Below are 27886 nucleotides of genomic sequence, written 5' to 3' on the forward strand. Positions count from 1 at the left end.
ATTCAAAAGTCATTAGTGTCCTCTACAGAGGACAGGTCCACACACACACACACACACACACACACACACACACACACACACACACACACACACACACACACACACACACACACAAACACACACACACACACACACACACACACACACACGGAAAGAGAGACAGCAGGTGAAGACAGCATCGAGGTCTACAGAGAGACGTACTTTGTCCTAACATCATGTAGTCTGAGCACTGATTTCACTCATAAAGAAAATATTTAAAACAATAAACTAATAATATTAATTTTAAACATGAAGTATTTTAATTGAATTATTTATTTTATGTATTTGTATTTTCAATAAACAATATAAGAATAAAGAGATTTAAGTTTCAGGTCAGAGAAGTTGAAGAGGCTGCAGGTTTAAACTAAGATCTTAAAGGAGAAAGGTAACAGAACTAGGGAGAATAAATCATCATCAAACTAAAGAACTGGAAATAAAAACAGGTCACCTTAAATCTAACTGCAGGGCTGTGTTTCACCTACAGTCTCTTGAGCTGCAGGTGTGCATCACCGGGTGTGTGACCGCCCTCCCTCAGAAACATAGAGAGGCATCTGACCGGGACTCTGAAGCTGAACATACAGTAATTTATCTCTGTAAAGTAAACATGAAATAACATAAAATACAGTGTCTTTATGGATGGATGCGGAGCTGTAATCTGTAGAAACACTGCACCAGCTGTGCTTCACTGCCCTCTACTGGGCAAAAGGAGAGCTGCAGCTGGGCGTGCGCAGACAGTCAGCTGAGGGCTCTGTTTGAAACACTAAATCAGTCTGCTCACACACATCAGACCACTAACAGAGGACTAAAGATGTTTAATTATATTTATAGAAAGGTTTAAAACTACCATAACGTTCCTTTAACTCTGTTTATCAGATTTAAACCACAGTGAGTGATATTTATTTATCCAAAACAGAAAGTCAATTTCTATTTGATTAAAATAAAATTCCAACACTTCAATCAAATAAAGACATCATGTTTTTTTATTTAGTGTCTGTACATAATTCATTAGGTGGCTCTGTACGAGCTGCAGGGTTTGATGATGGGTGAGTGTTAGAGTATAAACTGTATGTGAATCCTCCTGCTGTTGAAATAAAGAGTCCTCTATTTCTATAACTGACACATTCACACAGATAAGATCACACAGTCGTCCTGATCCCCAGGTTTGATACACTGAGTGTTTAAAATGATGCTGCAGGTGAAACAATCAGCTCAGGTGTGTTAGTGTAACACTCCCCTCATGGTCCGCACTCAGCCTGGTCTGAGCTGCAGGATTCAGGCTGTGATAAAGGACAGGGAGAGTCTTCTGTCCTGGTGTTAACGGGGGAATCGCTCTACCATTGTGGACCCTGGACAGTTTAACAGTCCTGATTTGTTGAGGGTAGCAGGGCCCCCTGTGTGGAGGGTAACATGCTCGTGGGGGTGCAGAGAGAAGTGAATGAGTTTTGAGTGAAGTCAGACAATAGGGGGTGGATTTAGGAGTCCTGAGCCTTTTAAAGCATCGTGGTCAAATACCAGAGTCTACAATCAGAGGAGCCCTCATTAGTTTGTGCAGGCAGCAGAGGAGAGATGCATTGTGGGAGAACCCCATAGGCCGATTCACTCTGGATGAGTTTCAGAGGTCAGATGGTTCATGCGGGAACATCAGTCAGTGAGGAGCAGTACTTTGTACCCAGCAGGAGGCTCCTGCAGAGGTTCTGGAGTTGAACTGGCCCTACTCCAGAACCTGGTCTTAGTCTCCTTCCCTCCTTAGCACCTTAATCTGTTCTGAAGACACACTGAGGTGAGTTCACACCTGTACTTATGCCGTCTTTGTGATCTGAAAGTGCAGTCTCTACCATCTGCGTACAAATAACACAACATGCAGCAGATACCTCCCTTCAACTCATGTCGAGCGCAGACATATTGAAAGCCTCACCTTAAAGCAACATGACACTACTAGAGATGCTCAGTTCTGCAGTGCGAGCCTCTCTGAGGCACAAAGCATCGAGAATAATCCTTTAAAATTCAAACCATGGCATTGGCTGGATGGATTCAGTTATTCCAGTGTTTTTGCATCATGACCTCCCAATGTTAACAGCAGGTATAAACAGCCTTGAACTCTGTTCTGTACACTCTAACAGGGCAGCTTTCTTTGGCCCAGATGTTTTGATAAACGAAACTCTCTGTGATTTGTGCACCTGAATCTCATATGACTTGAGTATGATTTGATAAACTGAGATAGAAAAACTCCTGACTTTACAATAGTATGATTGAAAAAAATCAAAAGCAGCAATAGGTGTGATTTAGGTCTTTAGTTACTTTATAACATTCAGGCCTGTACTTATTATTGCACAGCAATCACAGCTAAGCATTCAGCTGCAGTACATTATCATTTCCAGGCTTCCTTAGACAGAGTTAATGCTAACAACAGAAAAAAGGAAAACAATAATAAGAAATACATTTTTGATTTCAGCCACATAGAGAGTGAAAAGTAAACTTATAAGCACAAACTTCTTACATATAACAAAAATATATAATAAAAACAACATTTTAAAAAAGTGTAATCTTAAATAGTCATAAAATATGTTAATATATGTTATGATATTTTACATGTTATAACATGATATAATATAATATATCATATCATATCATATCATATTATAAAATATAATATAATATGATATGATGTAAAACAACATAACAACATATAATATATATACTACAAGAAGAAGAAGAAGAAATGTACTTTATTAATCCCCAGGGGGGAAATTCATTCTTTTTCAATACACTATAACATGATATAATATACTTTAATATAATATAATATGATATAATACAATATAATATAATATAATATAATATAATATAATATAATATAATATAATATAATATAATATAATATAATATAATATAATATAATATAATACAATATAATATAATATAATATAATATAATATAATGTTATATTATATAATATTATGTGATGTCGTTTTGACTTATAAAATAAACAAAAACTGAGTTTTCTCCTGATCCAAAGGGAACATGGCAGCATACAAAAAACTACAATCCCCATCATTCCATTCGGGCCCCGTTTTGACAACCAGCCAATCCGCGCCCTGACAGCACGGCACGTGACGTGGAGTAAGTTCCTGCTGTGGCTTGAGGGAAACAGATCGACATTCAGCCACGGGAGAATCGCACTTTGCGGGTAAGTTGAGACATTTGGCCTCAGCGGGGCTTCCCGAGGTCACACCGGGGGTCGTTCTGGAAGGTTTACCGGAGGTTTCTGTCTCCTGGGGGGTTAAACGAGCATGTTTTTCGGCGGGAACGAGCTGTCGTACGGGCTAGGCCTCCGCTATTTCCTGGTGCAGCTCCACAGCTGTGCCTGCTGGAATGGCAGAGTTGGAAAAGTTCAGTTCAGGGTTCTGGAGGAGCTTTATTCCAGTTTAGTCCGCCTGGTTCTGGTCTGTATGAGCGGGTTCAGACAGGAGAGTGAGCGGGTCAGAGTCAGACTGTGTTCTGTGAGGAGAGGGAGACTTAGAGACACTGTTAGTGTTTATACAGAGCAGCTATCAGCCCGCACAGTGTCAACACACAGAGCTACACCCTGAGTCACTGTGTCCAAACTACAGCTCACCTGTCTCTGATCCGGATCCACCCTGAGTCACTGTGTCCAAACTACAGCTCACCTGTCTCTGATCCGGATCCACCCTGAGTCACTGTGTCCAAACTGCAGCTCACCTGTCTCTGATCCGTCTCCACCCTGAGTCACTGGGTCCAAACTACAGCTCACCTGTCTCTGATCCGGATCCACCCTGAGTTACTGGGTCCAAACTACAGATCACCTGTCTCTGATCCGGCTCCATCACCTGGTCTATCACGGGACTATCATCCTGTGGTCTGTCAGTCCTATAGGTGCACTCAGGTGTCTGCCGGGGTAGTATTTGCCCTGTGTTTGATGTAATGGTGATCAGCTGCAGATCAGAGGTCAAGAACAGCTGCAGGTCAGAGTGTGTCACATTTATTGACAGTCCACATGTACCTGTGTGACTTTGTTATCTAGTCTCTGATGATACACCTGAACACACACACAGGTGAGTGAAAGACTGCACTGAAGCTGGACCTTTATTTCAGGATCAACAGAGACATCAGAGAGTTTAAAGTCTGTGAGTCATTGAATGTTAAATATTTATATCTCAACCCGTCTCCGATGCAGGTGTTTTCAGGTGTTTTCAGGTGTTTTCAGGTGAAGCTGTGTTTTAGTAAATGAAGCACGGAGGTAACGATCACTTTGATTTTAAAACATGAGGATCAGGGTTTGTGAAGACCTCCTCAGACTGTTTGATTTTAATCGGATGCTTCGTTCTCCTCCATCTTTAGTGTGCAGTTACCATGGTAACAGGTGCTCTTCTTACAGTGAAGGTGTGTTTGTTTACATGCTGTATGGAGTTATGACATAAAACAACATATAACCACTATATGTATTAGTTTAGGTGTATATTATTAAGTCTATTTCCCAAACTCTGAGTCTCTCTCTCTCACCTGTACAAACACTCACCTGTGCACCTTAAACCTCTGACCTCTGACCCTTACATAACTGTAGTTTTTGATCCGCGGTGAATGTTCCAGATTACAATCAATCAATCAATCAATCAATCAATCTATCTTTATTTGTATAGCGCCAAATCACAACAAACGTTATCTCAAGACGCTTTTACAAACATAGGAGGTCTAGACCACTCTATGTCAAATTATGAACAGAGACCCAACTTCAATACAGGGTAAGACTCAGTCTGACCCCACCTTAAGCCATCATGAGCATTGCACATCGCAGTATTTAGCTAGTTACAGCGGCAAGGAAAAACTTTTTTTTTTTTTTTCATTAGTTGAAAACAAATGTTTCATGATGAAGTGAAGGGTTATTTATGCAGTATGCAGTGCATCGTGCAGCTTCACCTGAGCAGTGTATGTGCAGGTTTACCAGTGTTCAGTATTTAAAGGTACAGTGTTCGGTTTAAAGGTACAGTGTTCGGTTTAAAGGTGCAGTGTGTAGTGTTTAAAGGTAAAGTGTGCAGTTACACCTGAGTAGTGATATGAATGGATTGTCCTTTAAGTGCAGACGGTTTTTCCTCATCAGTCTGACACAGATAGTAGTGTCAGAGTAACAGACTCTGTAGATGATCAAATGTTGTGATTGATTGGCTCAGTGCAGCCCAGTCTGCTCGTCACATGAAGGTTTGTTTGCTCATGACGCACACTGAAGTAAACACAGAGTTTAATTAGGGACTCATCCCCATCATAAGTGTGTATCAGATCTGATCTTTCATCAGAAGGAAGGCAGGTGTCAGGTGTGTAATAACATCCAGGTGTTCATGCAGAGTAAAGACATGTAGAGCTTCACGTGTTTGTTTGAACTACTTCTGATGATTTACTCTGAATCCTCCTAACTGATATTTACCAGAAATACAATCTGTGCATCACATGACCCCGTGACTAAATACAGCCTCCTCAGTTTCACTTCTCTCTCTCACTCTGACTCGCCCTCTGCTGCATATTTTCACTTTCCCTCATGTTCAGACAGGTACAGATGACAGGTGTGTCATTAAACCGCCAGTCTAAGAGAACACAGAAAAATGTCTGTTCCAACCTTAAATCTGCTTTAAAGTTCTTAATTAAAGGAAAAGTGTGCAGTAATAAAAGGTACAGTGTGCAGTATTTAAAGACATAGTGTGTAGTATTAAAAGGTACAGTGTGCAGTATTTAAAGGCACAGTGTGTACAGCCATGGCCAAAAGTTTTGAGAATGACGCAAATTTTACATTTTCACAAAGTCTGCTGCTTCAGGGTTTTTAGGCGTTTTTGTCAGATGTTTCTATGGTATAATGAAATACAATTAGAAGCATTTCATAAGTATCAAAAGCTTTTATTGAGAATTACACAGAATTCATGCAATAAGTCAATATTTGCAGTGTTGACCCTTCTTTTTCAAGACCTCTGCAATTCTCCCTGGCATGCTGTCAATCAACTTCTGGACCAAATTCTGACTGATGGCAGTCAATTCTTGCATAATCAATGCTTGGAGTTTGTCAGAATTTGTGGGTTTTTGATTGTCCACCCGCCTCTTGAGGATTGACCACAAGTTCTCAATGGGATTAAGATCTGGGGAGTTTCCTGGCCAAGGGCCCAAAATCTTAATGTTTTGTTCCCCGAGCCATTTTGTTATGATTTTTGCTTTATGGCAAGGTGCTCCATCATGCTAGAAAAGGCATTCTTCATCACAAAACTACCCTTGGATGGTTGGGAGAAGTTGCTCTCGGAGGACGTTCTGGTACCATTCTTTATTCATGGCTGTGTTTTTAGGCAAGATTGTGAGAGAGCCCACTCCCTTGACCGAAAAGTAACCCCACACATGAATGGTCTCAGGATGCTTCACTGTTGGCAAGAGACAGGACTGATGGTAGCGCTCACCTCGTCTTCTCCGAACAAGCCTTCCTCCAGATGCCCCAAACAATCGGAAAGAGGATTCATCAGAGAAAATGACTTTACCCCAGTCCTCAGCAGTCCAGTCCCTGTACCTTCTGCAGAATATCAGTCTGTCCCTGATGTTTTTACTGGAGAGAAGTGGCTTCTTTGCTGCCCTCCTTGACACCAGGCCTTCCTCCAAAAGTCTTCGCCTCACTATGCGTGCAGATGCACTCACACCTGCCTGCTGCCATTCCTGAGCAATCTCTGCACTGGTGGTGGCCCGATCCTGCAGCTGTAACACCTTCAGGAGACGGTCCTGGCGCTTGCTGGACTTTCTTGGGCGCCCTGGAGCCTGTTTGGCAACAATTGAACCTCTCTCCTTGAAGTTCTTGATAATTCGATAGACGGTTGACTGAGGTGCAATCTTACTCGCTGCTATAAACTTCCCTGTTAGGCCCTTTTTGTGCAATGCAATGATGGCTGCACGTGTTTCCTTGCAGGTAACCATGGCTAACAGATGAGGAACAATGGTGTCATGAACAATCTTCCTTTTAAAGTGTCCAGTCACTCAATCTTGACAGATTGATCGCCAGCCTTGTCCTCATCAACACCCACACCTGTGTTAATGTGTGTGACACCTGTGTGTCGTTGAAATTATGTTAGCTGGTCCTTTTGCGACAGGGCTGAAATGCAGTGGAAATGTGTTTTGGTGATAAAGTTCATTTTCAAGGCAAAGAGGGACTTTGCAATTAATTGCAGTTGAGCTGATCACTCCTCATAACATTCTGGAGTATATGCAAATTGCCATTATAAAAACTGAAACAGCAGACTTTGTGAAAATTAATAGTTGTGTCATTCTCAAAACTTTTGGCCATGACTGTAGTATTAAAAGACACAGTGTGTAGTATTTAAAGGCACAGTGTGTAGTATTTGAAGGTGCAGTGAGTAGTACTTTAGGGTTCAATGTGTATTATTTAAAGCTACAGTGTGTCGTATTTAAAGGTACATTGTGTAGTATTTAAAGGCACAGTGTGTAGTATTTGGTGCAGTGAGTAGTACATAAAGGTACAGTGTGTAATATTTAAAGAAGCAGTGTGTAGTGTTTAAAGATGCAGTGTGTAGTGTTTAAAGATGCAGTGTGTAGTGTTTAAAGATGCAGTGTGTAGTATGTAAAGGAACGGTGTAGTGTTTAAAGGTGTAGTGTGTAACATTTAAAGATACAGTGTGTAGTACTTAAAGGTGCAGTGTGTAGTAATTAAAGGTACATTGTGTAGTATTTAAAGGTGCAGTGAGTAGTACCTAAAGGTACAGTGTGTAACATTTAAAGATACAGTGTGTAGTATTTAAAGGTACAAAGTGTAGTTTTTAAAGAAGCAGTGTGTAGTATTTAAAGGAATAGTTTGTAGTATTTAAAGGTGCAGTGTGTAGTGTTTAAAGAAGCAGTGTGTTGTATTTGTAGGAACAGTGTGTAGTACTCAAAGGTGCAGTGTGTAACATTTAAAGTTACAGTGTGTAGTACTTAAAGGTACAGTTTGTAGTATTTAAAGGTGAAGTTTGTAGTATTTAAAGGTTAGAGCGTGTCATATTTAAAGGTACAGTGTGTAGTATCTAAAGCTACAGTACGTCGCATTTAAAGGAACAGTGTAGTGTTTAACGATGCTCAGGTCTTTAGTCCATTGAACACCTGTCCTCACCTGTCTGTCCTGTTGGATGGTCCTATGTCTTAGAAGAAGGCTGTGTGGTTAATTATTGAAGAGTGAGGAAGCCAGCTCACTGCTGCCTGAAGTGTTTTTAACAGTGATCAGCTTTGTCATATTCCCCTCATTGTAAGGAGCTCAGGTGTAGGAATACTTCTAGGCGTACCTTGCAGACAGGTACAGGCATCAGGTAACTCATTATTCTGAGAGGCTAACTGCAGGTACTTTAAAAGGTAGTTCACGTCTAACAGATGCTGCTGTGGGTCATTTCCCTGCATGACGTCCTCGCTGTCTCATAAGTATTTCTGTGTGTCCTCTAAATAAGAGCGTGACAGGATGTGAAAATGATATCCTGTCCTCGAGTGGCCTCTGCATGGAGGTAAATATATGAATGTTTCCCTGTATCTGAAGTTTGAACTAAAGAGTATCAGTGTGTAGAGAAAGTCACAGTTAGCTGTTAAACAGTCAGAGCTTTAAAAGGTCCTGTTATTAAACCATGAAGGGCCCTCCCCTCTCTCACAGAGGAGCAGCTTTAAATACTAGAAACTGCACCTTTAAATCGAACACTGTAACTTAAAATACTACACAATGCACCTTTAAACAATACACACTGTACCTTTTGAATACTACACACTGTACCTTTTAATGTTACACTCTGTTCTTTTAACTACTACACACTGCACCTTCAAATACTACACACTGTACCTTTTAAGAGCGAACTTTTATTCCAGATTGAAAGATGGAACAGACTGTGCTCTCTCAGACCGGCGGTTTAATGACACATTCAGCATCATTTCACCTGTCTCACTCTAAACCTCTCTCTCTACTGGAGCCTGGTGACAGTAGCTGTGGAGGATTATTTCACTGTATCAAATACAAACCTTCATTTTATTTACACGTTAGTTTAAACCCCAAACATGTTCTCAGAGGAAAGAGAGCGCTGTGAGAGCTACTGCAGTGTGAAGTGTTCTTCTGTGAATCTGTCAGGGTGTTACTGAGAGTGTTATCCTGTCTGACATCACAAGGTACAGTCCTCCAGGTGTGAGCAGAAGAGATCTCACAGGATCTCTGCTGAATCTGGAAGAAGAGTGGAGCCGAGTGTGCTGCGGTCCGACCCTGTTAATGCTCTCATTCTCTCTCTCTCTCTCTCTCTCTCTCTCTCTCTCTCTCTCTCTCTTTCTCTTTCTCTCTCTCAGCCTGTGGAAGCCCCCTCCCCGAGCGATGGCCTCACCAGTCTCAGTCTATAACTCCAACGCCTTGGAAACACACATCTCCAGTGTAAGTGCACTGAGCATGTGCATGTGTGATTATGATACAGTGCTGTCTGCAGGTGGTTTTTCGGGAGCACTCAGGTAAACACTCCCGTCCCTGCAGAGAGGCTTACAGGTGAGGGTGCAGCAGTGACCCCTGGTGGTTGACAGAGACCTTACAGAGTACCATATTTTACCTCCTGACCTGATTACACGTCACATCAGTCCCCATTAGACTGAAACGTGTTCCTGAATGAGCAGGGAATGAACATGCTAAAAACATGTGACGTGGCTTTAAAGTAAATGTAAGTTCAATGTAAACTTTAGTTTCCTCTCTGCTCGTCCAGATCTCAGCGCGATGATCGTCGGTGAGGAGAGAAACACGCCTCAGCTTCTCTTTGTTCTTCGGCATCCACAATAAAACCTTTAAATAAAGATGAAAGCTTCCACTGTTTCCTCCCACAGCCTCACGCCTCCCCCAGGTGCAGGATAACAGTGTGTGTGTGTGTGTGTGTGTGTGTTACAGACGTCCAGAGAGTCTCTGAAGATGGAGTTGTTGTCTGACGTGACTCTGCTTCCAGGAGAGGAGAGGATCATAGGTGAGAACATAAGGCTCAGTTTCTTCTTTACACACCTGAACCAGGAACCTTCTCCCTGTTATCACGTGCTCGAGCTGACGTTTTATTCAACCCTAAAAGAGAAGCGACCCATCCATCAGTAGCTGACCTGCTTCAGTCTGAAACAGTGAGGATGAAACATCTGGACCTGCTGAGACCTTCTGTTGTTGATTGATCGTCCTCTGTTAGAAAGTCTGATGAGTTAGTTTTATTCTCAGTCTCACTCGACTCTCAGAGTGGTTGTATTTTAAGCCCTCTCTCCTGCACGCCTCTCTTCTTCTTTCTGCTTCCTCTGCTCGTGAGCTAATCTCACATCACCAAAACGAGCTAACCACAGGGCTAATGTAAGAGAAAGAGACAGCCTGTGTGAGCGGAGACTTGTAGTAACTCTGTCTTTGTGTTTGCAGATAAAGACGTCATGTACATGTGTCCCTATAACGGAGCGGTGAAAGGAAAGGTGCTGATCACAAACTACAGACTCTACTTCAAGAGCTCAGACGCTGTAAGTCTCAGAAACCTCCCCTGAAAACTAAGATAACCACTCTGCTCCTCAGCTGTGAGCTATCTGAAATTCTGAACCCCAAACACTCACAGCTGACTGAGACTCAGGACAGAGTTCAGTCTCTGCTCTGGTGTCCCATATCTGTGAATACACTTGAGACCATAAAAACACACCAGGTACACTTTCTGACTGGGAGCAGTCTCCAACACAACACCAGCTCCATAAAACAGCATCATCCATAGCAAAACAAGATTGTCCAGAGCAAAACAAGATGATCTGCTGTAAAAACAAGATCTTCCAGAGTAAAACAAGATCATCCATAGCAAAACAAGATGATCTGAAGCAAAAACAAGATCATCCAGAGCAAAACAAGATGATCTGAAGCAAAAACAAGATCATCCAGAGCAAAACAAGATGATCTGCTGTAAAAACAAGATCTTCCAGAGCAAAACAAGATGATCTGCAGCAAAAACAAGATCATCCAGAGCAAAACAAGATGATCTGAAGCAAAAACAAGATGATCTGAAGCAAAAACAAGATCATCCAGAGCAAAACAAGATGATCTGCAGCAAAAACAAGATCATCCAGAGGAAATCAAGATGATCTGAAGCAAAACAAGATCGTCCAGAGCAAAACAAGATCATCCAGAGCAAAACAAGATCGTCCAGAGCAAAACACGATGATCTGCGGCAAAAACAAGATAACTTAGAGCAAATCAAGATCATCCAGAGCAAAACAAGATCGTCCATAGCAAAAAAAGATGATTTGCAGCAAAAACAAGATCATCCAGAGCAAAACAAGATCATCCTCAAGGAAAATGAGATTTTAAAAGAAAGTCATCAGTAAATCAAGATGGTCCATAAGGGAATAAAAGATAAGCTTTTAGGAAAACAAGATGGTTCTTGGGGAAAACGGGATGACACCTGTTTCAACTGGAGCGTCCATGAGGATATTTCAGACAATGTTTTTTAATCCATCCATCTAGCAGTGTTTTAATCTTCAGGTGTTTACAGGTTGCTGTGTTTGTTTGCATGATGCTTGATTGAGTGAGCGATCTTGCGTCCTCACATCCTGTCTTTTCTGCAGGACGTGGCGGTGATGTTGGACGTTCCTCTGGGTGCTATCGGTCGAGTGGAGAAAATGGGCGGGGCCTCAAGCAGAGGAGAGAACTCCTACGGCCTGGACATCACCTGCAAGGTGTGTGTATGTGTGTAAATGTGTTACTCAGACAGTCCATTGTGTCAGACAGACACAGAGGCACATAGAGATTTAAAGTTCAAATCCTGTTGACACAGATCTGCTTGATGCTGTGTCACTAAAGACAATCAGCGTTTAGATTTCCGGACTTTTGGCTAATCTGCATCATGATGTTGTTATTTCAGCAAACTTAAAACCTGTTAATTACAAGAGCATCACAAGAACATCAGTGTGTGGCTGAAGGAAGCCAGAGTGAAGCCTGAAGTGCATTCATGTTTGATTGTTTGAGCAGAATATTAGAGTTTTTAATTTTAAGAGATTAATAACCAAATGAGCTCATACTTCTACACCTGAGGTTAACAGCTGGTGGCTCCATTAGCTGCTACTATTAGTACAGATACCTGTGTCCTGTGGGTGAACTGTTGGAGGTTGTATGTGTGTGTATGTGTGTGTATTTGTGTGTGTGTGTGCGCGTGTGTGTGTGTGTGTGTGTGTGCATGTGTGTGTGTTTGTGTGTGTGCATGTGTGTGTGAGTCATGAAGGCAGCTCAGAGGAACGTGTGGGAGCCGAAGCTGATTCACTGATTCTGTTTAAAGCCTCCATCAGAGAGCATCTGATCCTGGGAAGATCTCTGTAACCTCACTTTGTTTTTTATATCTCATAGGTACATGTGTGTGTGTTAAAGTGTGTGTGTGTTAAATACAATGTTGATGTGTGTGTGTGTTCAGGACATGAGGAACCTGAGGTTTGCATTAAAGCAGGAGGGTCACAGCAGGAGAGACATCTTCGAGCTGCTCTTCAGACACGCCTTCCCCCTCTCCCACGGCCTGGTGAGAAACACTGACTTTACCTTATTCTTCTGCTCTCTACTGCCCCCTACTGACCTGCTGAAGGCCTCTGTGGAGCATAGGAGACCTTATTGTTTGCTCCTTTGATAGATGGCACACACAGTTGGACAGGTGTGAGAGTGAGCACTGTGTAGAGGAGTGAGTGAAACAGATGCCCTCTCTGTGTTTGGATCTTTGTATTTATAGCAGTAAACTCCTCTCGTTCTGGTTATAGTCCTGCTCCGTTTATATCACTGCTGCACATGAACGCAGAAACACTGAAACACTGGAGAGCTGCAGCCTCCTCACGCTGTGACACAGCTAACTGCCCACGCTGCAGATACATCTGCTGCTGTCTGTGAGAGGAAACCAAACCCTGCTGCTGTCATGTTTCTGTGAACGGCTGCTGCACACGGTGGAGACCCTCACAGATAGTTTGAGACCTGGATCAGGTTTATCTTCATGGTTCTATGGTATTAGAGAGACAGGGGTGTAGATTTGTTTTCAGACTTAGATATTTACATATGATACACCTGAGAGAGACACTCAGTCTGACTGTGACACTCTGTTAGTGAAGAGATGCTGTCACACACACAGAGAGGGTTATGGAGGTATCAGAGTGATGACCTCACACATCAGGACTCTGTTAACTTTAGATATGTTACCTTATAGAAGTTCAAACAAAGGATACTTCGCTGGTTCTGTCACCTGAATGTGTTTCTCTGTTTGGACTACAGACAGTGTTTAAAAACTCTAAGACGTGTGTTTGCGTGTGTGTGTGTGTGTGTGTGTGTGTGTGTGTGTGTGTGTGTGTGTGTGTGTGTGTGTGTGTGTGTGGGTGTGTGTGTGTGTGTGTGTGTGTGTGTGCGCGTGCGTGTGCGCGTGCGTGTGCGTGCGCGTGTGTGTGTTCAGCCGCTGTTTGCATACTTGACTCAGGAGAAGTACGAGGAGAACGGTTGGAGTGTCTACAAACCCATAGAGGAGTTCAGACGGCAGGTGAGCAGGAAACAACAACACGGTGTGTGTGTGTGTATATATATGTAGAGTGTAAACAGGTATTAATAAGACCAGCAGGCAGAGAGAGTGAACAGGTCAGAGATACTCTGATGGAAAGCCTGCTCCCTGAGTGATCCTGGGTGATTCATTATTCTAAAGAGGACACACTTGGATCCTTCAGATCCTCCAAATCCCTAAGATCAAAGATTCTTCAGATCCTCTAGATCCCTCAGAGTCTCTAGATCCTTCAGATCCTTTAGTTCTTTCAGATCCTTCAGATACTCTAGTTAGTTTGGATCCTTCAGATCCTGTAGTTCCTTCAAATACCTCAGATCCTCTAGATTCCTCAGATCCTTCAGATCCACTAGATCCCTCAGATCCCTCAGATCCTTCAGATCCTCTAGAACCTTTAGATCCTCTGGATCCCTTAGATCTTTCAGATCCTCTAGATCTCTAAGATCCTCTAGATCTTTCAGATTCTTTAGATCCTGTAGATTCTGTAGATCCCTCAGATCCTCTAGATCCTCAGATCCTTTAGATCCTAGAGAACCCCCAGATCCTCTAGATCCCTCATATCTTTCAGATCCTTGAGATCCTGTAGATCCTTCAGATCCCTCAGATCCCTCAGATCTTTCAGATCCTGTAGCTCCTTCAGATCCTCTAGATTTTCAGATCTTGCAGACCCCTCAGATTACAGCTATGTTCAGGACGTTTGTAGATAAAATAAAAACTTTATCTCTGACTCAGATCTCCAGTTTCCCTCTGAAGATGAATATCTGAGTAAAAGATCTTTAAATGATTTATGACGTTTTTCCTAAAGTTTGAATCTATTGAAGATTAGATTTAAAAACAAACCTGTAAAATATTAGTGTTATCATGTATTTCTGACACAACTTCAGAACTTTAATCATGATCATGGTTTATATTTATATAACCTGTCATCAGGATCAGAAGTACCTGTGGAGACTCCAGGTGAGCGTGTCGACTGCAGAGGTTGCGTTTGGAGCTGTGTTTACAGAGTGTGTTGTGTCTCGTTCTGCAGGGCTTACCCAACAACAAGTGGCGTATCACTTTCATCAACAAGAGCTACGAGCTGTGTGACACCTACCCCACCGTGCTGGCTGTTCCTTTTAAGAGTAAAGAGGAGGACCTGAGGAGGGTCTCTGCCTTCAGGTCCAGAGGACGCATCCCGGTGAGACACACCATACATCACCACCTATTCACCTGATATCACTGACATTGAAGAACCACGCCTTTATCACCTTTATCACCTGTATCTCTAACGTGAGAGAGAGAGACTTTACTAACCAACCCACTTTCACTCTGCTGTGTGTGCAGAGTGGCATCTCAGCTGTCTGTAGGTAGTAAAGCGCTCCCTCTGTGCGATCCTCTCTGTAAGGTGTGATCACCTGAGATCAGCAGCGTCTTTTTTTCACGCTGAACGTGTGTCTGACGTGTTTCCTCAGGTTCTGTCGTGGATCCATCGAGAGAACCAGGCGGTGATCGTGCGCTGCAGTCAGCCTCTGGTCGGCATGTCGGGGAAAAGGAACAAAGACGACGAGCGTTACCTGGACATGATCAGAGAGGCCAACGACACCACCAAACTCACCATCTACGACGCCAGGCCCAACGTCAACGCCGTGGCCAACAAGGTGAGAGGGAGGCGGAGGTCAGAGGTCACATGGTTGTTAACATGTGACCCACTGTGGTCTGTACACTCAGCAACGTGAAATAAAATAATCAGAGGTTTGACTGAAGGATAACACATTACATCAGACATCGATTAGATCATCATAACAGATGTCTCCTCTCTCCCCTTGTCCCCCCCTCCCCTCTCTTTTTCCAGGCGACCGGAGGAGGGTATGAGGGAGATGAGTACCAGAATGCAGAGCTGATCTTCCTGGACATTCAGAACATCCATGTGATGAGAGAGTCTCTGAAGAAGCTCAAAGACATCGTTTACCCCAATGTGGAGGAGTCTCACTGGCTGTCCAGCTTAGAGTCCACGCACTGGCTGGAGCACATCAAGGTGAGAGGAGCAGACTCATGGACACACCCTCTCTGCGTGTTGCTGCAGTCTCTAACCTGTGTCCGCTCTGCAGCTTGTGCTGTCAGGAGCCATCCAGGTGGCTGATAAGGTCTCAGGAGGGAACTCTGTGGTGGTTCACTGCAGCGACGGCTGGGACAGGACGGCTCAGCTCACCTCGCTCGCCATGCTGATGCTGGACAGTCACTTCCGCACGCTCCGAGGGTTTCAGGTCAGACTATAAACAGATTAAACACGAATGCACGCCCGCACTCACGCATATATAATATATAATAACAGGTTAAACAAGTTACAGGTAAATAACAGGTTATCAACCTGTTATAACAAGTAAAAGTTTAATTACAGGTTATAACAGGTTTAAGCAACAGGTTGATACAGGGTTCCCACGCGTCCTGGAAAACCTGGAAAATCTGGAAAACAGTTGATCAGTTTTCCAGTACTGGAAAACACCTGGAAAATGGGAGAAAAAGTCAAATGTCCTGGAAAATCACATATAGTCCTGGAAAATTATTCCAACATGGCTGCGTGCGACCTGACCCTATTAACAAAACACATCCCCATTCATTGAAAGTTGAGTGCATGCTGTGCTGGAAAAGACAGCGACACTGCACAACTTTTTTCAAATCATTTCTCCTTCACTTCATAATCATGCATTCACAGAAAACGGGGGTATATTGTTTATGTTTTATGGTACATTAACCTTGTAGAGTGCTCTTTTGATTCAAAGAGTCTTATATTTAAGTTGTAGTGTGACCAGTGGAGTCAGCAGAGAGCTTGGGGGTCTGTGCCTCACAACTTTCTCTGCAGGCTGAGAGCTCAATTACCGTACTCTAGCTCAGTTGTTCTCAAAGTGGGGTCCTGGGAACCCTGGGGGTCCGCGAACCATAGCGTGAAATAATTTGAACAAATTTCTAATAAATTATAAAATTGTGCTGTCATTACAAAACAGCATATACACCATTGTTATGATACCATTTGGTGGCTCGAAGGGATATGTGAGTCTTGTTACTGTTAATTTTCTGAAAGCGTTTAAGATCAATTACTTGAAAAGTATAAATGCTGTCATGTTGAGTCCACAAGGAATGAAATGACCCTCTGTTTTAAAGTATACAAGTGGTATTTACTTGATTCAAATTGAAGTGTTATCTGTTTATCACTATGGTACAGGTCTGAAGTATTTACATTGATACGTTTTACAATACAAATAGTTCCAAGGGCAACTAAGAGTGCAAATGGTAGTAAGCATGTGCTTCAGTGATGGGAAGATCGGCTCTTTTCAAAAAGCCGGTTCTTTTGACTCAGCTCCTAAAGAAGAGACGTCTCTTTCGACTCCCGAACGACTCTTAATTTAGGATCTTTTGTAGCCGTATATTTTACCTTAACTTTGCAAAAACTAATGGTTTGTGTTGAAAACCCTTTTACGTACCGTGTTTTTATGAGAAGACATATAATTGACCAATTTTGTGCATTTATTCTGTTAGAAAACCATTCTTACCTTGATCCTAGGGTTATGATTAGGGTTTAGGGTTAGGGTTAGGATTAGGGTTAGGGTTAAGGTTAGGGTTAGGATTAGGGTTAGGATTAGAATTAGGGTAAGGGTTAGGATTAGGGTTAGGGTTAGGGTTAAGGTTAGGGTTAGGATTAGGGTTAGGATTAGGATAGGGTTAGGGTTAGGATTAGGGTTGTGATAAGGGTTAGGGTTAGGATTAGGGTTAGGGTTAGGATTAGGGTTGTGATTAGGGTTAGGATTAGGTTTAGGGTTAGGATTAGGGTTGTGATTAGGGTTAGGGTTAGGATTAGGGTTAGGGTTAGGATTAGGGTTAGGGTTAGGATTAGGGTTAAGATTAGGGTTAGGGTTAGGGTTAAGATTAGGGTTAGGGTTAGGATTAGGGTTTAGGGTTAGGATTAGGGTTAGGGTTAAGGTTAGGGTTAGGATTAGGGTTAGGATTAGGGTTAAGGTTAGGGTTAGGATTAGGTTTAGGGATAGGACTAGGGTTAGGGTTAGGATTAGGGTTAGGGTTGTGATTAGGGTTAGGGTTAAGATTAGGGTTAGGGTTAGGATTAGGGTTGTGATTAGGGTTAGGGTTAGGATTAGGGTTTGGGATTAGGGTTAGGGTTAGGGTTAGGATTAGGATTAGGGTTAGGATTAGGGTTAAGGTTAGGGTTAGGATTAGGGTTAGGATTAGGGTTAGGGTTAGGGTTAGGATTAGGTTTAGGGTTAGGACTAGGGTTAGGATTAGGATTAGGGTTAGGGTTGTGATTAGGGTTAGGGTTAAGATTAGGGTTAGGATTAGGGTTAGGATTAGGGTTAGGGTTAGGGTTAGGGTTAGGATTAGGGTTAGGATTAGGGTTAGGGTTAGGGTTAAGATTAGGGTTAGGGTTAGGATCAAGGTTAAGGTTAGGATTAGGGTTAGGGTTAGAACCAGAACTAAACTTAAGCAAACACAACCAGAAACAAACTCATGCAAACTGAACCAGAACCAAACTCAAGTAAACCCAAGCAGAAACGAACCAGACCCGGACCAGTACTGAACCAGAACCGAACCGTACCAGAACTGAACCAGACCCGGACCAGAACCAAACCAGGATCGAACAAGAACCGAACCAGAACCGAACCAGGACTGAACCAGAACCGAACCAGAACCGAACCAGAACCGAACCAGACCTGAACCAGAACCGTACCAGAACCGAATCGTACCAGAACCGAACCAGACCCGGACCAGAACCGAACCAGAACGGAACCAGAACTGAACCAGAACCGAACCAGGACTGAACCAGAACCGAACCAGAACCGAACCAGAACCAGAATCGAACCAGAACTGAAGCGAACCAGAACCGAACCAGAACCGAGGTGAACAATACCAGAAACGAACCAGAACCGAACCAGAACCAGAACAGAACCGAAACCAGAACTTAACCTTAAGGTTAGGGTTATGATTCGGGTTAGGATTAGGGTTAGGATTAGGGTTAGGGTTATGATTAGGGTTATAGGTAGAACCAGAACTAAACTCAAGCAAACTCAAGCAAACCCAACCAGAACCGAACCAGAACCGTACCAGAACTGAACCAGAACTGAACCAGAACCGTACCAGAACTGAACCAGAATCGAACCGAACCAGACCCGGACCAGAACCGAACCAGAACCGTACCAGAACCGAACCAGGACTGAACCAGAACCGAGCCAGAACCGAACCAGAACCAGAACCAGAACCAAACTCAAGCAAACAGAACCAGAACCAACTCAAGCAAACAGAACCAGAACCAAACTCGAGCAAACAGAAACAGAACCAAACTGGAGCAAACATTATTAATGTCCTCAGATTGGACAGGCTGATACAAATAGTTCCAAGGGAAACTAAGAGTGCAAATTGTAGTAAGCATGTTCTTTAGTGATGGGAAGTTCGGCTCTTTTCAGAGAGCCAGCTCTTTTAACTCGGCTCCCAAAGAACAGCCGGCTGTTTGGACTCCCGAAAGGCCCCTAATTTAGGATGTTTTGTAACCGTATATTTTACCTTAATTTTGCAAGAACTAATGGTTTGTGATGAAAACCCTTTTACGTACAGGTTTTTATGAGAAGACATTTGCGGCCATTTTTGTCATTAATGCACTGATCCTGTGATCATTATTATTATTTAATTATTTCAGTAAGGCAGCTTCCTGATTCCTTTGCAGGCTCTTTTGTTTTTTTTCTTAGCTCATTTTATATTTTTTGAGAAAAGAGAAAGCTGAGATGAGATGTTGCCCATCATTGTTACTTGGTTGCACTAATAAAGTGAAGTGCTGTAAATCTGTGGTTGCATTATTCTATTATCAATTTGCCATGATTTTTAAGAATGTAAGAGATGATTTCATTGATAGCCATAGACTACATGTCTTTCAATATAGACTTCCACTGAGAGGAACATATTAGACTATTTAGGACCTAAATTAGGAACTAAATTTAGACTGTCATACCAGCTTTATCATCAATAAAAAAGGCCTGGAAATGTCCTGGAAATGATCTCTGGAAAAGAGTGGGAACCCTGTTGATAACAGGTTAATAACAGGTTAAACAAGTTACAGGTAAATAACAGGTTATAACAGGTTATAACAAGTAAAAGTTTAATAACAGGTCATAACAGGTTGATAACAGGTTAATACCGGGTGAAAGTAGGTTAATAAAACAAGTAACAGGATGATAACAGGTTAATAACAGGTTAAATGGGTTACAGGTAAATAACAGGTTATAAAAAGTAAAAGTTAAATAACAGGTTATAGCAGGTTGATAACAGGTTAATAACAGGGTAAAATAGGTTAAAAAAAACAAGTAACACGTTAACAGGTTCCTAAAAGGTTCATCACAAGTAACTGGTTATTAACAGGTTAATAATAGGTTAATAACAGGTTAATAAAAGGTTCATAACAAGTAAAAAGTTATTAACAGACTAATAACAGGTTATAACAGGTCCTAACGGGTTATTATCAGGTCAATAACAGGTTATAACAGGTTACAAGTCTTCATTTCAGTCTGACGTCGGGGATAAACTTGTTTTTTGTTGTTTCAGGTTCTGATTGAAAAAGAGTGGATCAGCTTTGGACACAAGTTTGCTTCAGTAAGAAACATTTATAATGTTATTTATTCCTTATATGTATATTGTATATACATAACCAGCTGATCAGCTTCAGTCTGGAGTTAAATCAGATATCTCTGAAAGAAACTGACCTCAAAGATCTCCTCCCTGTGAATCATTGACCTTAGTTGTCTCTGTGTGTATGTGTGTGTGTGCGTGCATACGTGCAGAGGATAGGACATGGAGATAAGAACCATGCAGACCAGGACAGATCTCCCATCTTTGTGCAGTTCATTGACTGTGTGTGGCAGATGACCAAACAGGTAACATTCACATCTTTACTTCCTCACCTGAATGATGTTTGTTATTACTCATCTCTCCTTTTGGAGGGAAACTTCAGTTCTCTGTTCTTACTGTAAACATGTGACTCAGAGCTGTAAACATCACATGTATCCTCTCCATCATGGAGCTACAGCACCCTCTGCAGGAAGGAAGCTATAAACACACAGAGTTTACCTCGAGGGAGAATGCTGCACCAAAAGTTCCCTCATATTTTTAAAATCTTTGCTTATCTCCTTTTTCCTCTCCTTGTCTCCTTGTCTCCTCTCCTTCTAGTTCCCAACAGCGTTTGAGTTCAATGAGCGCCTCCTGCTGACCATCCTGGATCACCTGTACAGCTGTCGCTTTGGGACGTTCCTCTACAACTGTGAGAGCGCACGAGACCAGCACGTAAGACCTCACCTGTGCCTCCACCTGTCTGTCATATTAAATACCTGCTGTTCTGTGTCAGTGAACGCAGCACTTTCCTGTGTCTGTGTCTGTGTCAGTGAACGCTTCACTGTCCTCTGTATCTCAGTGAACGCCTCACAGTTCTCCGTGTGTCAGTGAACGCTGCATTGTCCTCTGTGTCTGTCAGTTAATGCCTCACAGTCCTTTGTGTCTGTGTCAGTGAACGCCTCACAGTCCTCTGTGTCTATGTCAGTGAACGCCTCACACAGTCCTCTGTGTCTGTGAACGCCTCACAGTTCTGTGTCAGTGAACGCCTTACACCCCTCTGTGTCTGTGTCAGTGAACGCCTCACAGTCCTCTGTGAACGCCTCACAGTCCTCTGTGAACGCCTCACAGTCCTCTGTGAACGCCTCACAGTTCTGTGTCAGTGAACGCCTCACAGTCCTCTGTGAACGCCTCACAGTCCTCTGTGAACGCCTCACAGTCCTCTGTGAACGCCTCACAGTTTTTTGTGTCAGTGTACGCCTCAGTTCTCAGTGGGTCAGTGAACGCCCCACAGTCCTCTGTGTCATTGAACGCCTCGCAGTCCTCTGTGTCATTGAACGCCTCGCAGTCCTCTGTGTCTGTGAAAGCCTCACAGTCCCTCCCATCTGTATATTTGTGTCATTGAACGGCTCACGGCCCCTTCCCTCTGTATCTAAGTGTCAGTGAACTCCTCACCGTCCCCTCCCTCTTTATATATGTGTCAGTGAACGCCTCACAGTCCCTCCCCTCTGTATATTTGTGTCATTGAACGCCTCACGGCCCCTTCCCTCTGTATCTAAGTGTCAGTGAACGCCTCACTGTCCCCTCCCTCTATATATATGTGTCAGTGAACGCCTCGCAGTCCCTCCCCTATGTATATTTGTGTCATTGAACACCTCACACCCCCTTCCCTCTGTATCTAGGTGTCATTGAACGACTCACGGCCCCTTCCCTCTGTATCTCAGTGTCAGTGAACGCCTCACATCCCCTTCCCTCTGTATCTAGGTGTCATTGAACGCATCAAACCCCCTTCCCTCTGTATATTTGTGTCATCGAACGCCTCACACCCCCTCCCCTCTGTATCTGCAGGAGCTGAGGTCGAAGACGGTGTCTCTTTGGTCTCTGATCAACAGTAAGATGGAGAATTATTTAAACCCCTTCTACACCCCTGAGTCCGGCAGAGTCCTGTATCCTGTCGCCAGCATGCGCCACCTAGAGCTGTGGGTGACTTACTACATCCGCTGGAACCCCCGCATACGACAGCAGGTAGGCCCTCAGAGGTTACACAGAGGTATTTACAGAGTCTGTGGATTCAACTATGTCATACGGCAGTGTATTCATACCGTGTTTAAAGATCAGTGTGTGTGTGTGTGTGTGTGTGTGTTTGTGTGTTTGTGTGTGTGTGTGTGTGTGTGTGTGTGTGTGTGTGTGTGTGTGTGTGTGTGTGTGTGTGTGTGTGTGTGTGTGTGTGTGTGTGTGTGTATGTGCCTGCAGCAGCAGAGTCCGGTGGAGCAGCGCTACAAAGAGCTGTTGGCGCTCAGGGACGAGTACTTGAAGAAGCTGGAGGAGCTGCAGCTCTCTGACTCCTCCCCCTCCCCCCGCCTGGCTAACAGCCCCGCCCCCAACACCTCCTCCCCCTCCTCCCCTCCATCACAACAGTACACACACCTACACACTCCACTCTGAGGGCTGCTCTCTCACACACACATTTACACACACATTTACACACACATTTACACACACACATTCTCACACGCACACATTCTCACACACACACACATTCTCACACACACACATTCTCACACACACTCTCTTGCACTTATGTCCTGTTCTGGTTTGTGTGTCACAGGAAGCTAACGATGCTAACGTGCAGTGCTAACACAGAATGCTAATAAGACTTAGATTTGATTGTGACTTCTAACACACATAGAGGTGATGATGGTGATGATGATGATAATGATGATGCTGATGAGGGTGATTTATGCAATATGTCACAGTACAGCCTTGTTACCAGACTTTTCTACACACTCATCAAACTGAGAAGCCTTAAAGACGAACAGAGGCTTCATGTCCAAGGGCTTCAACACCCACACGGAACACACACGGGACACACACACACACACACACACAGGGACACACACAGGGACACACACACACACAAACACACACACACACACACACAGACACTCACAGACACAGGAGACATGGATGAAGTAGGTGTGATTGGAGGGACAAAAAGACGTTGTTTACAGGTGTTGAGTTTTCTGTGCACAACGTTAAAGGTCCCGAATCTCTGAAACAGTAGATCACTCTGAAGCTCCCGTGTCTCCTGTGTGTGTCCTGCTTCTCCTTCATTGGTGTCCTGTGTGTCATCACAGCGTCTCACTTTCACACGCATTGCTACCTGCTGCACGGCGTCTTGAGTGTCGTCCCACGAGGAGTAGATTTAGTTAGACCAGGTGTGTCAGAGTTTGGCCGGTCTGATGTGGATTTAGTCGCTCGTCACTCATTGGTGAATCTTGGGCTGAGTGTGTTTCGGTGTGTGTGTCAGGTGTGTGTTTAGGTGTGTGTTCAGGTGTGTGTTCAGGTGCTGCTGTCAGGTGTGTTTCAGCTCTGACAGAAACAGTTCTCACGAGGTTAGACGTGCTCGCTGGCTCACAGTGATTAGGGTGTGATTAGGTATTCAGGTGCTGAAGTTAGTGTAGGGATATGAAGTGGTGCTGGCCTCTGATCCTGAACACAGACCCTAGATGGAGACCCAGACCAGGTCCATGAAAGCCTTATAAACATGTTTATACGCAGGGACAGGAGCAGAAATAACCAATCAGCTCTGGATCCCTCTGAAATACTCCTTTTATAAATCAGACTGTTCCCCCTCTCTGGAAACCCACAGGTGGTCTGAAGCACTTGTGCCTTTTGAACAGGTCTTTGAATGGAATCCTCAAAGTCGGATTTCTGTCTTTGTCTACACAGATCAGTCAGCTTGATGCTGCATTGACTGCTCTGTCACAGGCTGGTACTGACTGTGGTATAAGCTCTAAAGCTGGGGCACAGTCGAGTCCTAAAAGAACCTTACGTGGGTGGAGTCGTGGAGTTCTTCAGCACAGAGGGTGAACTGTTCTTCCTGGCCTGTTTGACACTCAGATTAAGGCTTGATGCCTGAAACACGTTGACGTTGACACACCAGACCGTGGGCCAGTGTCCATCTGTCACTGAGCACCATTGGTCCTGCTTTTGCTCCTCGTCATTTGCACAAGTGGACTCATCTGTGGCTTCCAATGGAGAACGAGAGCACACATGCATGGACAGAAGTCGACACCAGGGCATGCTGCACATCTGCATCCTCAGGCTTGTTTCACATGTGTAGCTGTGTAGCATGCAGAGACCTGACCGGGTCTCTGAAACCTGTCCAGGGTCCAAACAGAGCCTAAGTGTTCACCCTCTGGAGGCATGTAAGGCACACAGACCTAAGAGAACATCATCAGACCTCTCAAGTCGAAGTTCTGACGTGTCCCGTAACATTTCTATACAAATCTCCACCAAGTATCAAAGCTCTGGCATCAACACACAGTATGTCTGTGTCTGACTGAAGTGGACTTCCAGAGGACTCAGTAAACAGGGAAAGAAAAGCGACCTGTCCAAAATGCAGAGGCTTCATCAGTCTGGGGTTTGGTGAAGTCATTGAGCTGTTTTCCACACAGCATCTGTGCAGAGTCAAACTCAGGACATCACATGGACAGCAGTGTGTTGTTGGAAACAGAATCTAAAATCGCTTTGGTGCCCGTAGAGGAGGACTTGACTGTAAACTTGTTTAAAAACAGCCAGCTGCTAAAACGTCTCTCTGATGTTCTGTATCGTTCATCATGACTGTTGATCACAATCATCCGTAGGCTGAACTTTCTGCCTCCTCTGTGTCGTTCAGTCGGCCCACAGTGGGCCCCTTAATAAAAACTGAGCTCCTGATGTCTGCACTACTGCAAGACAGACCTGCACCGGGTCACCTTAGCACCATAGACCACCAGAGAGACGCTGCTTGGCGGGTAACTCTGGCAGCAGAGCAAGAGTCCAAAAAATAGGTAACTGCTAGAAGGAGCTCCAGGTCTGGTCCTTGTCCACCTGATCTTAATAGATCTGGTCCAGATTTAGTCCAGCTCTGACACAGGGCTGTTCTCTCTGTCCACATAGAAACCATGAAGATCATTACTTCAGACTCAAACAGGGTAGATAAACCTGGAGGTCTGCGGGCGACACAGCCTCAGCAGTTCTTTCCATTTGCACCAAAAAAATCCAAATCCCGTTTCCTTGTTGTCGTTTAGTCTCTGATTTGTCTCAAGATCAGGATAGAGATCCTTCTGACACAGGAGTGACTCCAGGACGAGCATTTCCAATATGGTTTGCCTCGTAGAGTTGCATAGTGTGAGGAAATGCTGGATCCAGAAGGATAGTCTGACTACCGGGGTCAAAGCGTGTCAGCCAGTCCTCCTCCTGACCCACGTTGGACTCTGGGTTGAAAGGATCTTGACTTAATCCTGAATAAACGTTCTAATCTTGAGACACTCACCAACGACAGAGGGACTGGACTTCTAGAGTTCTCGATCCCCAAACATTTCTAACCTTTTGCTCTATAGAGTCCCTGAACTCCTAAAGAGGCATCGTTCCTGGTAAAGGCCTCTGAGTGATGGAGGCTCAGACCTACTCGGGGTGGTCACCTCACAGGGTTTTCAGTCAGTTGGCGGTGCCTGCAAGCGCTGCACTGTCAGTTTCCATTTGATCGTGGTGCAATAAGTCATTCTTCAGTGTGTCAGGTCTTGTCCAGATTTGTGCCTTGATTCTTGTGCGAATCACCTCCGTGTCCTCGGAGAGATGTCCTCCGGCGGTCCTGAGTCATGTTTGAGATCCAGTTCTTGGTAGTTTGGCGTTCAAAGTCTTTGATTGATGAAGCATGATGAAGTAAAAGTGTCGGCATGAGGAAGAGTTCTTGTTGTGGATGAGGGGAAGGTCGGAGCAAGTAGGGACGGGGAGGAAGGCAGCACTGGTTTGTGGTGAATCCGTCTCGTGTTGATCTTCGTGGTATTGTTCTCGCCGCTCTTCCGCTGCAGTTGGACAGGGAACACTTCAGGGTTTGATTCAAAGCTGAACTTTAATCTGAATTTTCAGTGTTCGGTAAAGAAAGGACGCTCGGGGCCTCGTCACGTGTCCAGCATTCAGAGGACTTCATGTTGACCCCATCAGGAAGATTCAGCACTGATCGGATTTTAGCACTGTTCTGCAACACAGTCGAGTCCAGGAGTCCCCCCCGGGTAATGTTTAAAATCCAGACTATGTGCAGACCCAGGGACAGGAAGTCCAGACAAGCCAAGTCGGACATTTGAATCCCAAGCTTGATCTTTCCTTTCTTTCCCATCTATCGCCTTCCTCTGCTCAAAGTGACGGGTTTGGAATCAGTCACTGAGAGAAGGATTTGAGCGAACCTGTTGGGTTCTAGTTTTTGCTTCGTGAGGTTTGTTCTTTAAGATCTCATCACACGGGTTCCTGCTCGTTCAAAGGGCTACATGTTGGTGAGCAGGGAAATTCGATCATCATTTAACCTCCTGAAATGACGATCTTACATTAACGTCATCAAGGTACCTCTGTCGATTCGCTCATTCGTTGTTCCAGAGATCTGTCAGACGCAGTTTCAGGGTTGACGTTGGAAACAGAACGTGTACTCACAGGGTTTTAAAGGGAGCTGGTTTATTCCGCCTTCAGTCTGATCTCAAACATGACTCGTATAAGTGGGCGTGTCTCGGAGCGGGCAGGTGGAGGTGATCTAACAGGTTCTACCAAACGGATTCTGTGTGGACGTCTTTGTTAAAGAGAGGAATCTGGTTTCAGGAGGTTTTGTGACGACGGCGACAGAAGAGAAGCGACACAGAGCGTGCGTGGAGGGTCGGTCGTGTTTTTAGGGAAAAAACAGATGAAATCTATTTTTTTTATTTTTTACTCTGTACAAGAACCATGATGTAATTACCTCAATCAAAACCTATTTTACTGCCTAAAGTTCTATTGTTGTAAAATACAATTATTTTATGTAGTGTACAATCTTACAGTTTTATAATAAGGAAAGTAATGTTGGTTCAGAAATTGTTGGTATAAATTGTGGATTTCTGCTCCATTGGTTTAAAGTGTTTCTCTTTTATTTTGGCGGGCATTTTTTCGAACTGTAGAGACAGAAGCTTCCGGGTCATGCCCTTAGGGGTCTATGGTGGATCTGAGGAGCTCTGTCTCTGATTCAGTCGGACTCTTTGGTTCGTGTAGGGGTTCTCGTAGTTTGGGGGTTTTGTGTAATAATCTAGCCTGCTTTTTATAAATACACATGAAATGTGTTTCAGGATCGTTTTGGCATCAACAAGGGAAGGTGACCCCAGAAACATTTCAAATATATTTCTTTAATCATGTTATCTCCTCTCCACAGTCTGTTGGATGGCTCCTGTTCTGTAAATATTACTGATTAAATTAATTTAAGGATTTCTGACTCTGTGCTCCTCGTGTTTATTTGATCTGTTCACTTTTTAAACTAAGCTTTTTAAGATGCTCCTGTCTGAACGCACCGTAGATGATAAATATACATCTGATATCAAAGTGAAATTATCAAACCAAAACAAGAGATATATAAGATATAAATGATCTGCAGATTATGGGACTGTTTTATTATCATACCAATAAAACTAAGTTTCTTTCATTCATTAACATGCCTTCACCCTCCCACACAGCAGGGGGCAGTATGTGATTCATCATAACATCCAGAGAAGAAGAAGCTGCAACATGCTGATGAGAGTAAAGATGGCGTCTCTGGTGTGAATGTTTTTATTGTTTCAGAGGAGAACAGGAACATCAGAGATAAAAACATCCTCAAGTTTAAACACAACTAATCTAAAAGTTTATCAGAGACAAAGCAGTGAATGATAAACTGAGTGAATGTTCAGCAC

At 43.6% G+C, this 27886-nt stretch overlaps 1 protein-coding gene across 1 annotated transcript; it reads left to right on the forward strand.

Annotated features, from left to right (window-relative positions):
- Window positions 1–3118: 3118 nt before the first annotated feature.
- On the forward strand, window positions 3119–27432 carry mtm1 (myotubularin 1). The gene is made up of 16 exons (XM_034676618.1): window positions 3119–3226; window positions 9376–9457; window positions 9956–10028; window positions 10454–10548; window positions 11635–11745; window positions 12474–12575; window positions 13485–13568; window positions 14611–14760; window positions 15035–15220; window positions 15415–15597; window positions 15671–15826; window positions 20160–20207; window positions 20396–20488; window positions 20781–20894; window positions 22008–22184; window positions 22413–27432. The coding sequence occupies exons 2-16, from the start codon at window positions 9401–9403 to the stop codon at window positions 22602–22604; spliced, it is 1821 nt and encodes a 606-aa protein (XP_034532509.1). The 5' UTR covers window positions 3119–3226; window positions 9376–9400; the 3' UTR covers window positions 22605–27432.
- The last annotated feature ends 454 nt before the right edge of the window (window positions 27433–27886 follow it).

This window comes from Notolabrus celidotus, chromosome 23 (genome assembly GCF_009762535.1).
Source record: "Notolabrus celidotus isolate fNotCel1 chromosome 23, fNotCel1.pri, whole genome shotgun sequence".
NCBI classification, from domain to species: domain Eukaryota; kingdom Metazoa; phylum Chordata; class Actinopteri; order Labriformes; family Labridae; genus Notolabrus; species Notolabrus celidotus.